The 16,787-nt window shown below is 34.6% G+C and overlaps 1 protein-coding gene across 6 annotated transcripts in view; it reads left to right on the top strand.

The window, feature by feature from the left end:
* The window catches only part of COP1 (COP1 E3 ubiquitin ligase), a 267,664-nt gene that overhangs the window by 140,403 nt on the left and 110,474 nt on the right, over positions 1-16,787 (top strand). For all 6 annotated transcript variants that reach the window (XM_059937005.1, XM_059937022.1, XM_059937032.1 and 3 more), the window contains 3 exons: positions 10,080-10,223; positions 12,586-12,694; positions 13,084-13,165. In XM_059937005.1, the coding sequence (XP_059792988.1) occupies positions 10,080-10,223; positions 12,586-12,694; positions 13,084-13,165 (335 nt within the window). The remainder of the gene's footprint in view (positions 1-10,079; positions 10,224-12,585; positions 12,695-13,083; positions 13,166-16,787) is intronic.

Genomic DNA, 16,787 nt, shown 5'->3' with positions numbered 1-16,787 from the left:
AACCTACTTATAATAAATAAGTTTGGAACAGACAGTGAATATTAGAAATGCATGGCTAGTTTGTCTTTATATGTATAATGGGATTCATTTCTATGCTCAGATAATTATTTATAGGTTTTTCACTTACACAAGAATGAGTGGTAAAAATATCTTTGAATGTATATATTCTAAGATAATCAATGTAATCAATAGGACGGGAAGAGGGAAGGCAAAAATAATTTTGTCCTCTGTTCAGATTAGAGACTTAACAGATACATTGAATCCTTTATTTCTTTCTATTCATAAAGTCATAAAAATAGCCACTAGACAGAAATACTACAGTTCCCATTTATGAGAATAGCACACAGAAAGCAGAAAGAAATCAAATGGTGAAAGATATTTTTAAATTAAAAATGCAGTTGGGGACTTCTCTGGTGGTCCAGTGGGTAAGACTGCACGTTCCCAGTGCGAGGAGCCCAGGTTCAATCCCTGGTCAGGGAACTAGATTCCGCATGCATGCTGCAACTAAGAGTTCACATCCTGCAACTAAGAAGTCCTCATGCTGCAACAAAGATCCTGCATGCAGCAACTAAGACCCAACGCAGCATGCATAAATAAATAAATAAATAATCACAAAAGAGAAATAAAAGCAAACATGTCCTTGATAAATAAATGTAAATAGGCTAAACCTCCCATCAAAAGGGAAATACTTTCACATTAGATCATAATATGAAGCATAAATCTGTACTATATATAAGAGTTCCTAAAACTTGGAGCTGTGAATGTTGAAAAGTAAGGTTTAATTCAGGCTAGAAATCATTAAATCTCATTTTCTCTCCACAGCTCCCCATACCCCCCGCCCGCCCCAGCACTTCATAATGATCAAGATTCAGTCCATGATGAAGTTTAAGTAGTTGTAAATATCATTATGCATTGGAAAATTTCTTTGTTAACTGTAAGACAAAATAGAAACACTAGTTGTATGAGACTTTAAATCAGATCAGATCTTAGTTCATGACAGGCCAGACATTGAGTGGACTAAAAATAAAACTACAGAAGCCCTAAATAACATAACAAGTTAGAAGACATATACAAACATGTATAAAGAATATGACTTCTTTTAAAATGTCCATGGGACATTAAAAAATGTACAGAATGATATATCAAATGTCAAATTACAGAAAATAAAAATAGCAGAGACAGCATTCTCTGATCACAATACAGTAAGATGAGACATTTATAACTCAATAAGAAAACAGAAAAAAACCCACCACATAGAAATTTAAAAGCTATCTTGGCAACTCTAGAGTCAAAGTGGAAATGAAGCCACTTTGGTGAAGCTTTTATATATTTGAACCTATGGGATGCAGCTAAAAGTGCTCAGAATAAAATTTCTTGTTTTACGTTCTTAACTAATGAAGAAGAAAGTATGAAAATAAATTAAATATTTAACTGAAGATGTTAGAGAAAGAACAAAATAAACCTAAGTAAACTAGAAGGAAACTAATAAGGTAAATGTGAAAAAAATGAATGAATTATAAAAAAAAAATGATTTTCAATCAACAAGCTTTTTAAAAGAAATAAAAGATGCATGTTAGCCTAATCAAGTAAAAACTAGGAGAAACTTCAAGTACATGAAATAAGAATTGAAACTAAGGAAATAACTACAGGTACACTGAAAGAAAAAGTAATAAGGAACTACTTTGCTGAAATCTATTGCAAATAATCTTGGGTTCTTAAATGACAGAGATTATTTTGTAGGCAATGTAGATAATCTGACTGGCCGTAGAAGGGACAAAACTCCACACAGGCTAATTACAATCGGAAAATTAGGGAAAGTTGTCAAATAGAAAATAATAAACCTAACTGGCAATGGAGGAGATCTAAAAGAAGAAAAATTTTAAAATACTGCTGAGGAAGCAAAATTTGAACAAAGGAAAGATACAGGATATGCCTAAATGGAAAGGCTAAGCATCACAAAAATACTGTTTTCCTTAATTAGTGTATGAACTTAACATGATTGCCATGAAAATATCATATAGGATATATTTTTTTTGTTTTTTGGAAATAAGTTGGTGTTAAAAATATAGTTACAAGATGCTTGGGAAAATTCTGAAGAAAACAGTTAATAAAAGGACACTAGTTCCTACAAGATGCTATAGCATATTATGATGAATCAGTAATTAAAACTGTGTGGTACGAGTCCATGAACAGAGAATGTCTACAGTTATTCTTATAAGAACTTAGTTTATATGATATAAACTGCAGTTCTAATAAATGGGGAAAAGAGATTATTCAGTAAATGGGGTTACTAGGTAGTGATGTGGGAAAATATAAATTTACATCTCTTCTCATAGTTTAAAATAAATTCCAGATGGAATGAATATTTAAATGAAAAAAAAGAAAAAGAAACCGGCAAAGTATTAGAAGAAAATACAGGATATAAGTTTTTTAAATCCTATGGAAAAAAATAAAGCAGAGGGAGATAATTCAGCAAAACAGGGGGTAGAGTGTAGAAAGCTGCAGTTTGAAACAGATTAGACCACTTCAGGGTCAGAGACTATCAGGTGCATTGGCCCTGAGGTGAGATTAGGTTTGGAATTTCCTAGGTTTACCATAAGGCCAGTGTAACTGGAACAAGGGAGAGGGGGAGGCAAATCACATACACGGTTTTATAATCACTTTGCCTTTTTCTTGAGACCAGGTAGGAAGCCATTAAATGATTTTGAACCAAAGGAATGTTGATTGGACCTGTTTGAAAATAGACTGTAAGGGTCAAGTATGGAAGCAAGGGTACCAAGAAGGAGCCTATTATGATAATACAGACATGAGATAATAGTAACTTGGATGAGAGTGGTGGCAGTGAGAAGTGGTTAGATTCTGTATGTATTTTGAAGGTTGCGCTGAAAGATTTGATGTTAAAGTTAATTAAAAGAGGGATGGGATTAGTTAATAAGATGAAGAAGATTTTGATGGGGAATTCAAAAACTCATTTTAGGACAGATTAAGACGCCTGTTACATTAAAATTGGAGCTGTCAAGTAGGCATGAACCACTAGTGCAGAGAGAGGTCTTGTATGTGAGATAAACATTTGATAGTCATTAGTGTATATATTTAAAGCCTCAAGATTAGATGCGATTCCCCAAAGAAGTCCATGGAGATTAAAAGGAGGTGAGGGACAAGGACTGAGCTCTGGGATACTTGAGTGTGAAAGTGGAGACAGGAGGAGGAATGAACAATGCATACTGTGATGGAGCTGCCAGTGAGGTGGGAGAAAAGTCAACTCTGTTGAGGAGGACGGAGTGATCATCTAAGTCAGGTGTTGCTGATATTCAAGTAAGATAAGAACTCAGACTTGACTGTTAGATTTAGCAAACTGAAGGTCATTGTTGACCTTGATACAGCATTTTCAGTGGTGGAGATGAAAACTTCATTCCAGTGGGTTAAAGGGAAAGGGAGGAGAGGAATTGGAATCGGTGAGTATGGACAACTCTTTTGGTAAATTTCTGCAATCAGAAAGGAAAGGAATAGGATGGTAGCTAAACAGAATTAAGGTTGTAAGAGATGTTTTGTTTGTGTTTCACTTAAAGGAAGAAAACATATTGAAAGGCTTATGGGAAAGATCCAGGAGAATGGAAGAAATTAATGATACAGGAGAGAGGTGGAGAATTGAGGAAGCAATCCTAGAGTAGGCAAGCAAAGCTGGGATCTAGTGTACAAGTAGACGTGTTGGTCAGATCTAGGAGCGTGGATCCTTCACTCAACGACCAGAGGATGTGATGGTGGTAGCCTTTGGAAATTACCTTCTCATTCTTTTTTTTTTGTTTGTTTTTGATAAACTAGAGAGCAAAATAATCTGTTGAGAGTGATTAGGAGGAAAGAGATATGGGAAATTTAAGAAGAATGAAGAAAGTATGTACCTTTCTTTTAAGCAAATGGGAAAATATATGGGACAAGGGAAATTTACCATAAACCTAGGCAGTGTTAGAGCTCCACCTGAGGATGGTGATCATGCATTTAAAATGTGATGGGAGAACATGTTTTTTCTCTAGCCATGTTCAACTGTGCCAGTTCAAGCGTAGAGTGAGTAGAGAGCTAGATTTAACTAGGGTTAGAGTTTTGCCAAAGAAGTTAGGTATAAGAAATAAGAGAATTAAAAATGGTAAAGGAGTACAGAGTTATATGTGAGGGAGTCCTAATTATTGGCTACATAACTTGTGGTGGGTAAAGAAAAAGTGAATATGGAAGGCATGGAGGGACAGTGGTGATAAAATCAGTGAATTTTTAGGTCCCCATGGGCTTAAAGGCCTGAAGGATTGTTGGAGCCAGCGAGTTAGCTGGAACAAATGGAAGTGGTTGTCAGAAAGCCGTGTGTCATAAATTGAAATTATGGAGGGAATGAAGTTATTGGTAATCAAAAAGTCTAGGATATGATCATGGTTGTGTGAGATGGAAGTGAGCAGAATAAAAGATCTTTGGAGAAGAGAAAGTCAGGAAACTGATAGACTAGAGTATTAGAATAATCATCTATGTGATTATTGAAATGATTAAGAATTATGACAAGGGTAGATTTGGAGAGAGTGATATTGAGCTGAAAGTTAAAATTTCCAAGAACTCATGGATTGGTAGAAGGAGTAACAAGGATCAAATTGCATGATATAAGTTACAGGAGATTTTGAGCCTGGGAGGTTTTAGGGAGGAGGGAGAATGGCTGGAAGAAGCTGTGCATAGCAAGGAGGACACTGACTTTATCTCCAAGTCTATTTGGACATGGAACGTGAGAGGGCTTTAGGGGAATCGGCATTTTCAGGGAGGAGCTGGGTTTCAGTTAGATTTAGAAAATAAATGGAACATTCAGAGACGAAATTGCAATGATTAGTGGTGTTAATCTGGATGGAGAAAGGTTTAGCTTTATTTAACTATATTAAAAAGCATGTGATTTTTGACCTAGCACTTCATAATCCAGGTATATTTAAGGATATTCTTGCATATGTGAAAAATGACACACATAGAAGGGTATTTATTTTATTGCAGCATTGTTTAACAGTGAAAGACTAGATAGTAAATGTTCCTTGCTAGACTGGTTAAATAATTTATGATATACCCATATGTTGGAATTCTGTACAACCACTGGGGGAAAAATGAGGTAGCCCTAATATGTACTGATGTGACATGATTGTCAAGATACTATTAGGGGTTGGGGGAAGAGGGTGATGTGCAAATCAGTATGTACAATATCATCCAATGTGTTTAATTAAAAAAAAGAATATGAATACACATATGCTTATTCATGCATAGGGTAACTCTAGCAGGATGCACAAACTGTAACTATTAATTGTCTCTAGGGAGGCCAGTCGGGTGCTTATTTGGCAAGATTGGGAGGGAGACTTGCTTTTCTCTGTATGCTTTTTGAACCATTGCCTATACATATATGTATTTTTAAAAATAAAATAAGTTTTAAGAAAAGATTCAAGCCAGGTTGTGAAGGATCTTCGGTAATGGAATTTGGATTTTTCATGGTAGTAAATGAAGATAATTATGTGAATAGAGCTGTGTTTTAGGAAATGTTACTTAATATCAGTCCTTCAAATGGATTAGAAAAGATAAAAGTCAGGACTGGCAGACTTGTAAGGAGGCTATTGCAATAGTCCAGGTTTGTGTTAATGCATCTTTCTGCAAATTTCTCAAATGTGTTTTGTTATAACGTCCTGGTTTTCCATCAGCTAGGTCAGTGTTTGGCACATAGCAGGCACGCTGGTTATTTGATGGATGAGAATATTCAAGCATCATACATTTTCTTCCAGTGGGCCTTCATAATCATTGACTCTTGAATTCCTCTGGCATGTTTTGTTCTTATCATTTGGCATTTGCTTATTTTAATAATAATAATAATAAATTTTTCCCACTAACTATAAACCCTGTGAGGCTACTTTGCTCTTTTTTTCTCCCTCCATTTAAATTGTTGCACAGGATGAATTATGATATGTCATTACTATCACATATAAAATGTAGTAGGTACCATTATTTTATGTTATTATTACTGTTTATCTTGCCTTTGTGTGTGTTCCTTGAAGACTAGCCCTTTTGTTCTCATTAAAATGCGAGTTTTGCATAGTGATTGAGAGCATAGACTCTGAAACTAGATGACTTGACTTAGAATTATCCAGTGAACTTTGAGCGAATTACTTAACGTTAGTATACCTCAGTTTCCTTATCTATACAGTAGAGATTTGAAGATTAAATATATTTTATGTAAAGTGCTTAAAACAATGCTTGACACATAGTGTTAATTATGTTATGGAAGTTTTCGCCGTTACTATTGATTTGGAAGAAAGTCAGTTGAATAACCTCAGTTCTTATGTACTTTACCTGTGTTTGTGTTCCTTAAAGTTCTGCTCTTTTCATTAAAAAGGCCATTTCTGAACCTTTCTTTGTTTCCTTGAAATTATAGCAGCCCCTGTCTCTTGGGGCACACTAACATGGTAATTAATTGGACCTTTAACAACTTTGTTCACTTTACATTTTCTTTTTTTTATTATTTATTTTTTATTTCATTCTATTTTTTACATTTATTTTTGGCTGCATCGGGTCTTAGTTGCGGCACGCGGGCTCTTCCTTGCGGCGCTCGGCTTCCCTCTAGTTGTGGCATGTGGGCTTCTTTCTAGTTGTGGAACGCAGGCTCCAGAGTGTGCAGACTCAGTAGTTGCAGCGTGCGGGCTCCAGTGCACGTGGGCTCTGTAGTTGTGGCACACAGGCTTAGTTGCCCCGCGGCATGTGGGATCTTAGTTCCCTGACCAGGGATCGAACCTGTGTCCCCTGTATTGGAAGGCGGATTCTTAATCACTGGACCGCCAGGGAAGTCCCCACTTTACATTTTCTTTTGATAAATTGGATTCTAGTGTTCAGGGTTATTAATTCACCTTGTTCACTAATACATGTTTTATAATTACAAAAAAATATGACAGTGAGAATACTGACAAAATTCCCTTCTTGAGGTATTGCCGTCTTTACATTGCTTTATGCTACACTGTACTAGATGTATGCATTAATCAGGTGTCCTGTGTGGCCTGTTGCCTTGATGCTTAATCACGTGACTGATGGCCCTTTTGACAAAGAATACAGCCAGTTTCCCACAGCTGAATTACATTTTACAGCTGCTTAAATAAATCACTTTTTAAAAACAGTTGAAACAATCCAAGTGTGAAAGACAAATGCAGTTTATTTTCATGTTTAATTAAGTCCCCATTCATATAATTTTTCAAAATGTTTATTTTTTAAATTTAAAAAGTTCTATGAAAGTGAATTTATTATTACAATTAACTTTCATAAACCACTTGTTTTATTACTGGTGATAGTGGATAGCAGAAATGAATTTTGTATAACAAGACTTCTTACAGTTCTTTTTTGAATTTCATTGCACAAGCAAGTATGTTTTAATTTGTTTACCTTTTATTTCATTTTTATTTCAGCCTAACTAATCATTGTTTATTATTTTTGTTTGTTTTATCAGATTTCATAAATTAAAACAGTTGAAATACTGTATTGTGAAATAAAAACCCATCTATTTTGGATTAGCTCTCTGTACCTGAAAACTACATTATTCTTTTGAGTTATTCCATGATCTGTTTCTAGAGTCTAACTTTGTTTTCTTTGGGAACAAATATGATTAAATCTGTGTGAGGTTGGGAACAAATGATTCATGTTTGGAAGAACTTAAATTCTGAGTCTTAATTACGTGGAAGTACTTGCATTTTTTTTTTTAAAGGAAGCTGTTTGTCTTCTTTTTCCTTTTAACCAGAATTTACTAGAAATAATACTATTCTTTATACTTTTTGATCAGTATTTCTATTAAAATCTTGTTTTTAAACTACAGAGAACCTCAATATCGTAGAATATTAAAAAAGGATACTATCTAGGTCCTTGTAATACTAACATATTAAGAAGAAAACATAACCAGAATGTAAGAAAACGATAGCAGTAAAGTCAAAACAAAAAGTTAATTTTTTAGTATGAGAGTTAATAATGATCTGATATAGCTAAAAAGTAACCTTTGTTGAAAAAAGAGAGCTGTGTTGAATAACGGGGTAGCAAAGGAAGAAATAATAGACTCAATTACTTATTTAATATCATCAAATCCATTCCTTTGACAGCATTTTAATTTATATGCCAGTTTTCTTCCTGCAGTATCTTTTGACTTTTATTTTAATAAGTTAGTGTTTAAACTTTTTTTGTATTAAAAACAAATAATTTGGAAGTGACATGTTGACTTTTACTGGTACAACATTTGGAATGTTTTTGACTTATTAGCCATGCATGTTTGTAGGAGGAGGAAAAGTATTTAGAGATAACATAACTGGTATTCCCTTGAAGTCTCAGCCATAACAAAATTTCCTAAGTTAAGGATAGGATTTCAGTTCTGATAACTCTGTCCTTTGACAGACACAGTAATATTTCTCCTTCCGTGGCGTGAGGCTGTGAGTATAAATTGAGTTGGGATAGATGAATAGTTGCCATCGATACAGTTATGTTGGATTAGAGTCCGCAGGGCAGATGACATTAGCTGAGACAGCAGTTCAGCTGAAATTGTTGTACAGATAAATCTGTTGTATTGCTACATAGTCATACTGTATTGGAGGGAGCATTTGCTGAATTGTGCAATAGTCAATGACATTTAATCAAATTCCTTTAAAAAAATTATATAATTAAGGAAGGATTTAAAGCTATAATGAAAACTGAGCATTTAAAAGTATATTTTTATGGGAAGTATTCTTAATGTGTCCTTATTTTCCTTATTCATTATCAGCTTAGCAAAGATTCTTACTATATTATTAACTAACCATATATTTTTTGGTAAAAGGATATCACAGTTAATCTATGCAGAAAAGTATGTCATGTAGGTATTTATATGCATTTACTAAATGCTTGAAATATGCAGAGTACTAGCATATCATTTTAGCCACTTACAAGATGCTTTGGCCAAGTTACCTCAACTCTAGTCCTCAGTTTTCTCATATGTAAAATGTGGATAAATTAATACATAGCTCATAGGGTTATGATGAGAATTAAATGAGTTAATATGTGCAGTGGTTATAGTTAGTGAGTGGTCAATGAATGTTTATTATTATATAATTAGTTGAAGATCAGTAAGAATTCTTATGTATTCTCTAATTTTATGAATAAGCTTCTAGAAAGATACTTAGCTCATTGAGAAATAATGTATGTGATGATTCATTTTACTCTTAATTCCATTAGGTCACTTAGTATTCTTGCTGATTATGTAACAACTTTTTTAGGACTCCAAGTTGAGGTCTATAAAGGTGAATAAAGCCTTGTGCTCTGCTTTGAAGTAGCTTATTTTGAAACTTGTATTAAAAAGTCAGAGAGGGGTGAATTTCCTAAGTAACTTGAATTGGAGAGATTTTTAGTTTTTCCCTTGTTTGTTTGTGGTTCATAAATCAGAGAGATCATATTTGATTGGGAGATTAGAAATGGATTGGGGGAAACATAATGATTATTCAAAGATTCCATTCTTATGTGTATTTTATCCTTTTGTTATCACCTCTTCCTTAATTGCTTCAGTAATTCAGCTTGTGTACTCATTTATTTATTAAAATAACTTTAAAAATTGTGAAATCCTATCATCCCCATTGTATGGTAGGAAGGGAAATAGCTAGAATTTATGAAAAGATTTATTGGCAATTCTCTTTTGACGTATTTTTAATATACCAAACTATTGAATCTTCCCTCACTACTTTTACAGTATAACTTGTTAGCCTTGACAGTTGGGTATGTTGTAATATGGTTACTAAAGCCAAGTTGAAAAACATGTCAAGTTACTAGGAACACAAGAACCGTCTATGGTTCAGAATTGTGTAGCTGTGCACAGTTCTCCACCACTTGTAATTTTATATGCCTTGATAATGACTTAATCTGGACAAAAGGCCTAGTACAATTTGAGGTCATTTCAAGTAGATCTATTATCCTTGTAGACAGAATCACTTTAGAAATAGAAAAAAACAAATTCTGAAATGTTGTCACTGTAAACATCACAAGGGTAGGTAGATAGTCTTACTGACCCACATATGTACTTTTTCCCTTAGTATTGAATTTGACCGAGATTGTGACTACTTTGCAATTGCTGGGGTTACAAAGAAGATTAAAGTCTATGAATATGGCACAGTCATTCAGGATGCGGTGGATATTCATTACCCTGAAAATGAAATGACCTGCAATTCCAAAATCAGGTATTTACATTATTTCCTTGGCATAATGCAGTGTGTATATAACAGTTAGTATCTATAATTAGTATGAGTTTGTTATGGTACCTTTTCGTGAGACTCCTTACTCATTCATGGTGAACACTTTAATTGTGTACAGAGGATACGTCAGAATATCTTTTTTATAGACATGGGTTGATTTTTCCCTGTGGGGGTTAGTAGTTAGTGTTTTTCTGTTTGCCAAATGAAAATCCTCTTTCTTTCACTTAATGAAATAAAGGTCTTTATTGTAGATGGCCTTTCATGGAGTATTGAATGAAGGATTACTGTAGCCCAATGAATAGTGTCTCAGAGTCAAGATTTTTTTTTCCTCTAGCATGCGTATATCTAAACATTATAATTGTTTACAGTTTTAAGAATTCTTTTCAGAAGAACATTTTGCTTCTTTTCATGAGGGCGTAGTATTTAAGTTTCACGTATTAGGGATTAGAGTTCATAATGAGTGCTTTTTAAATCTGGAGTACCGTTAAGGCTGCAGAAACTGGACCCTACTTCTGATCTCCACCCCCGCCCCACCCCCAAATCTTGGAGGAATCCTAGAATCTGTATTTTTAAAACAAGCTTCCCTGTTTTCATAGGCACTGGCTTAAAAGGGAGTGATGTAAGGAAATCACTTAATAATAAATTTATTTAGAACTTAGAACATTTTCCAGTCATCCTTGTACCTTTTTTATCTGGATGAATGACACATATAGTCTGTGTGTATATATGCTCCTTTTAATAATGTTAATAATATAGCAAGTATTGTAGTCTTTATTTGTTATAGTTTTCTTTTTTGTTTTCTAATTCATTTATAAAAATGGTAGGCTGGTAGTTAGTGCTCATTCATCAGTGGTGCTCATCATTGAGAATCTGTTATAGTTATTAGTTTATATACTTTATTCCTAAGTGAAAAGAATACAACGTGAGTAAGACGTAACTTTATTGAATTCCTATGTGGCAGGCATTGTCCTAAGTGTTTTGTCTTAAGCTGACCGTTGTTGCCCATTTTATACACAAGGAAGCTGAAGCACAAAAAGGTTCATTAACTTGCTTAAGATTGCACAGCTATTCTCTGGAGGAGCCAGGATTCAAACAGAAGTCGTTTGGTTCCAGAATCTGTGCTCCTAACCATTTCATGCTACTCATTTATAAAATAGAGGCTCTAATAGTAATACCTATTTCATAGGATTGTACTTTAAGTAAATCCACATAATGCACTCAGCACAATACTTGGCCCACATCAAGTAAATGTTACTATAATGAAAATATGGATTAGAGGGTTTACCTTTTCTGTCTTGACATATGTAAAAATTGTGGCAGTACTGTATGCACCTTGGAATAAAGAGAAGGAAACAGTTCAAGGCTGGAAACTATGGGCTTGGGGCTGAAAGGATCAATATGTAAGCTTGCCTAAAACCAATTTGGAGCACACCAATTGTGAAAGTGAACTAAATTACCCAAAGCTGCAGCTAGTAAGTTGCAGATCTGGAATTTAAGCTCAGGTCTATCTAAATCCAAGGCTCTTAACTGTTCCATATAATTTCTCCCAGAAATTCTAATAAGTGTATTTAAAGTTGCAAATGAACTCTTCCAACCCCTAAAATTTAGCATGAATGCAACTAGTAGAGAGCAAAAAAGCGTTGTGTTCAAATGCTTGGAAATCACCTAGGTTAATTGCTTTGCTTTCTAGGTGACTTTTTTCTTTAATATACATTAGCTTTACTGTATGCATGATGTGCATATGTGTCTAACCAAAAGAGTGTATTTTTAGATGTCACATTCTCAGTTTTGAAACATTTGAGAATAGCTGAAACCATAAATGTTAAAAGTTTAATTCTAACTGTTAAATGCATTTAATTGAAATTTCAGTCATACACTTATATTAGTTAAGATTTGGGTGTAAATACAGAAATCCAATTCAAACCAGTTTATTGGTTTATATGATTGGGCACAACTGGATCCAGGGGCCTAAACAGTCTGATTAGATCTCTGTCATTCTGCCATGGCATGTTCGTGCCCCCTTGGCCTCTATTATCTTCACTTACAGATATGCTTTTCTCACGTATCAAGGATGACCAGTAGCAACTTTAGGCTCATGATATCCATCTTCCAGCTCGTGATGAGCGTGAAAAGTGGTTACAGGTCATAACTTGGTAGTTTCAATGGAAAAATCTGGGAATTATTTGATACCTTTCTTCCCAGATGTATTGTGGGCAGAATAATGATTGTGAACTCATGTAAACCATTTTGAAAGGGTTCTAATCTTTCTGAACACATCAAAATTCTTTGTACCCATTGTTATTTATTTTTATGTAAAATGAGGCTTAACTGTATTACTTTCTTTCAGCTGTATCAGTTGGAGTAGTTACCATAAGAACCTGTTAGCCAGCAGTGATTATGAAGGCACCGTCATCCTATGGGATGGATTCACAGGACAGAGGTCAAAGGTCTATCAGGTAAATAAGGATACTAGTTACTTGTTTTAAGAATCACATTTTCAGTTTTTAATCATTGTAGAGCGTCATGTGTTTTATAGTTACAAATTTAAAGTCATTATTTGGCATTTTCTATACCTACGTAATTCCAAAGAGATGCTTCTCTGAAGCATCTCTTCAGACTTTTTGCATTTGTAGAATGTATCAAGTGAATTTCCAAAAGCAGTAATTTTGTAAATGTGTATATAAAAAGTTTAGGAGCTACTTTGCATCTCATTTGTTTTCATAGCCAGTTCTTTTCCCTCCCACCATAGTGACAAATTGGTATCAAGTTTGTTTGTTTGTTTCGCTCTATTTATTTTAGGATCTATATTCTGTTTGAGACTACTTTGTCTTCTTTCTCCATCCAGGAGCATGAGAAGAGGTGTTGGAGTGTTGACTTTAATTTGATGGATCCTAAACTCTTGGCTTCGGGTTCTGATGATGCAAAAGGTACTATTTGAGTCCCCTTCCCCAACTTAATTCCTTTTACTGACAGAGATGTAGATATTTATTGAAACTCATAACAATCCTTTGTGATTACTGATTATTCTAAAAATAATCTACTAAGCACAAAAATCTATATTTCTTGGAGTGAAAGAAAAATGAATATGCTGCATCTTCATTATGATAATGTTTTCTGGGTTCATGCCACACTGTGACATTTTTATAACCAGTTCCTTTATATATACCATGAAATGAACTTTAGACATCTCTGTATTTTGAATTATATTAAATTCTGAGTGCATACCAAAATCTTTTAATGAAGTTTATCATGTTTCAAGGCAAAAATTCTACATCTCTTTCTGCGAATTTTTTTTTAAATAAATTTATGTATTTATTTATTTATTTTTTATTTTTGGCTGTGTTGGGTCTTCATTGCTGTGTGCGGGCCTTCTCTAGTTGTGGTGAGTGGGGGCTACTCATTGTTGCGGTGCACGGGCTTCTTATTGTCATGGCTTCTCTTGTTGCGGAGCACGGGCTCTAGGCACGTGGGCTTCAATAGTTGTGTCACGTGGGCTCAGTAGTTGTGGCTTGCGGGCTCTAGAGCACAGGCTCAGTAGTTGTGGCGCATGGGCTTAGTTGTTCCACGGCATGTGGGATCTTCCCGGACCAGGGCTCGAACCCGTGTCCCCTGCATTGGCAGGCGGATTCTTAACAACTGCTCCACTAGGGAAGCCCTCTTTCTGCCAATTTAATTGACCTCTCTCTTCTATTTTTTTTGGTATATCCATCTTTACTATTCATTCTTTTCTGTTAACCTCACTGTCTTGTTTTGGCCTGGTTCTTCTCATCATTAGATTTATAAAGCCCTGTTAACAAGTGTCTTTTATCTTAGAGTTAGTAGCCTTAATTTCTTTGCCCTTTCCTTCTTTTCAACATGTAACTTGCAGACTAGTGGATAGATAGGCAAGGGTGGCTCTACCATTGAAAACTTTATTTCACAATGATAGAGCTGTCCTATTCTGTAAAAGGGAAATGACATGACTGGCTTGACCCCCAAAAAGTTTTAGATCAAAAAGTAGCAAGTTGTTTACCCACAGTATATATAGATTGTAATACTTTGCTTCACAATTGCTTTAAGAAATTATCTTCGAATTTCTGAATTATTTGGAGCTGTTAATTGTGCTACAATTGACATTTTTATGTTGGAATACAAAGTTTCATTAATTAAACTTTTTTTTTTTTTTAATAATGGAGTGGGGTAGCCTTTATTGAGAATACTTGTGTACTTCCTCAGGAAAATAGAAGTAATTTAAGTAAGAAGAGCAATTGAAGTAGGAAGAGATTTTTTTTTAATTACTTACTGATGTTATTTTTTTAATTTACTTATTTTTGGCTGCGTTGGGTCTTCGTTGTGGCGAGTGGGAGCTACTCTTCATTGTGGTGCATGTGCTTCTCATTGCAGTGGCTTCTCTTGTTGTGGAGCACGGGCTCTAGGTGCATGGGCTTCAGTAGTTGTGGCACGTGGTCTCAGTAGTTGCAGCACACGGGCTTAGTTGCTCCGTGGCATGTGGGATCTTCCCAGAGCAGGGATTGAACCCGTGTCCCCTGCATTGGCAGGCAGACTCTTAACCACTGCGCCACCAGGGAAGTCCCTTGATTTTAAATTGTATTAAGATACACATAAAATAAACCATTTTAACCATTTTAAAGTATACTGCTCAGTGGCATTAAGTGCCCTCACATTGTTTTGCATCCTTCACCACTGTCAATCCATAGAACTTTTTTCATATTGCAAACCTGAAACTCTGTTTCAGAAACTGTTTCTGTTTTACTGAAACAGTAACTCCCCATTCCCCCTTCACCAGCCCCTGGCAATCACCTTTCTAATTTCTGTTTCTTGTGACTGGTTTATTTCACTTAGCATAATGTCTTCTAGGTTCATCCATGTTGTAGCGTGTGTTAGAAATTCGTTCTTTTATAAGACTGAAAAATAATGTATTGTATGAATATACCACATTTTGTTTCATTCGTTGATGGATAGGCACTCAGTTGCTTCTCCTTTTTGGCTATTGTGAATAATGCTGCTATGAACATGAATGGCAAAATATCTCTTCATATCCCTGCCTTAAGTTCTTCTGGGTATATACTCAGAAATGGAATTGCTGGATCATATGATACATACTTAATTTTTTTAGGAGCTGCCATTCTGTTTCCCACAATGGCTGCACCATTTTATATTCCCACCAATAGTACCCAACTATTTCCATTTCTCCACATCCTTGCCAATACCTGTTCTTTTATTTTTCCTTTTTTTTTTTTAATAATGATTTTAATGGGTATGAAGTGGTGTCTTACTGTGGTTTTGCTTTGCTTGCATTTCCCCAGTGATAGTGATGTTGAACATTTTTTCATGTGCTTATTAGCCATTTGTATATCTTCTGAGGAGAAAGGTTTATTCAAGTCCTATGCCAATTTTTTAATTGGGTTTTGTTGTTATTGAGTTTTAAGAGTTCTCTATGTATTCTGAATATTAATCCCTTATCATGATTATCAAATATCCATTATATATGATTTATTGATAGTGTGCTTTGACACACACAATTTTTTCATATTGATGAATTCCAAATTGCCTATTTTTTTTGTTTGTTGCCTGTGCCTTTCGTGTCATATTCAAGAAGTCATTGCCAAATCCAATGTAATAAAGTTTTTGGCCTATGTTTCCGTCTAACAGTTTTATAGTTTTAGCTCTTACATTTGTGGCTTTGATCCATTTTGAGTTCACTTTTGTACATGGTGTAAAGTAAGGGTCTGACTTCATTTTTTACATGTGAATATCCAGTTTTCCCAGAACCACTTGTTGAAAGGATTGTCCTTTCTCCATTGAAAGGTCTTAGCACCCTAGTTAAAAATCATTTTATCATCTGTGAGGGCTTATTTTTGGACTCTATTCTTTTCCATTGGTCTATATATTTGTCATTATGCCACTACCGTACTGTTTTGATTACTGTAGCTTTGTTTTGAAATCAGGAAGTGAGTCTTCCATTATTTTTTCTTCTTTTTCAAGATTGTTTTGGCTATTTTAGGTCTATTAAGATTCCACATAAATTTTAGGATGGATTTCATTCTATTTCTGCAAAAAAACTTCTTTGAGATTTTGTTACAGATTGCATTGAGGCTTATGGATTTAATTGATCTTTTCAAACCAACTTTTGGTTTCATTGGTTTTTCTCTGTTGACTTCCTGATTTTAATTTATTGACTTTTGCTCTAATTTTTATTACTTCCCTTCTGCTTACTTTAGATTTAATTTGCTCTTCTATTTCTAGTTTCCTAAATAGGAAGCTCGGATTATTGATTTTGCTTCTTTTTTCTTTGCTTAATATGTGCATTCAGTGCTATAAATTTTCCTCTGAGTGCTGCATCCCACAGATTTTGATAAGTTATATCTTCATTCTCATTTAGTTCAAAATATTCTTAAGTTTCACTTGAGGTTTTTTATTTGACTTATGTATTACTTAGAAGCATGTTGTTTGATCTCCAAGTATAATTCCATTGTGGTCTAAGAAATACATTGTATGATTTCCATTCTTTTAAATTTGTTAAGGTGTGTTTTATGGCCCAGAATGGAT

Source organism: Balaenoptera ricei, chromosome 1 (genome assembly GCF_028023285.1).
Source record: "Balaenoptera ricei isolate mBalRic1 chromosome 1, mBalRic1.hap2, whole genome shotgun sequence".
NCBI lineage: Eukaryota > Metazoa > Chordata > Mammalia > Artiodactyla > Balaenopteridae > Balaenoptera > Balaenoptera ricei.
This window is presented reverse-complemented; position numbering and strand designations above follow the sequence as displayed.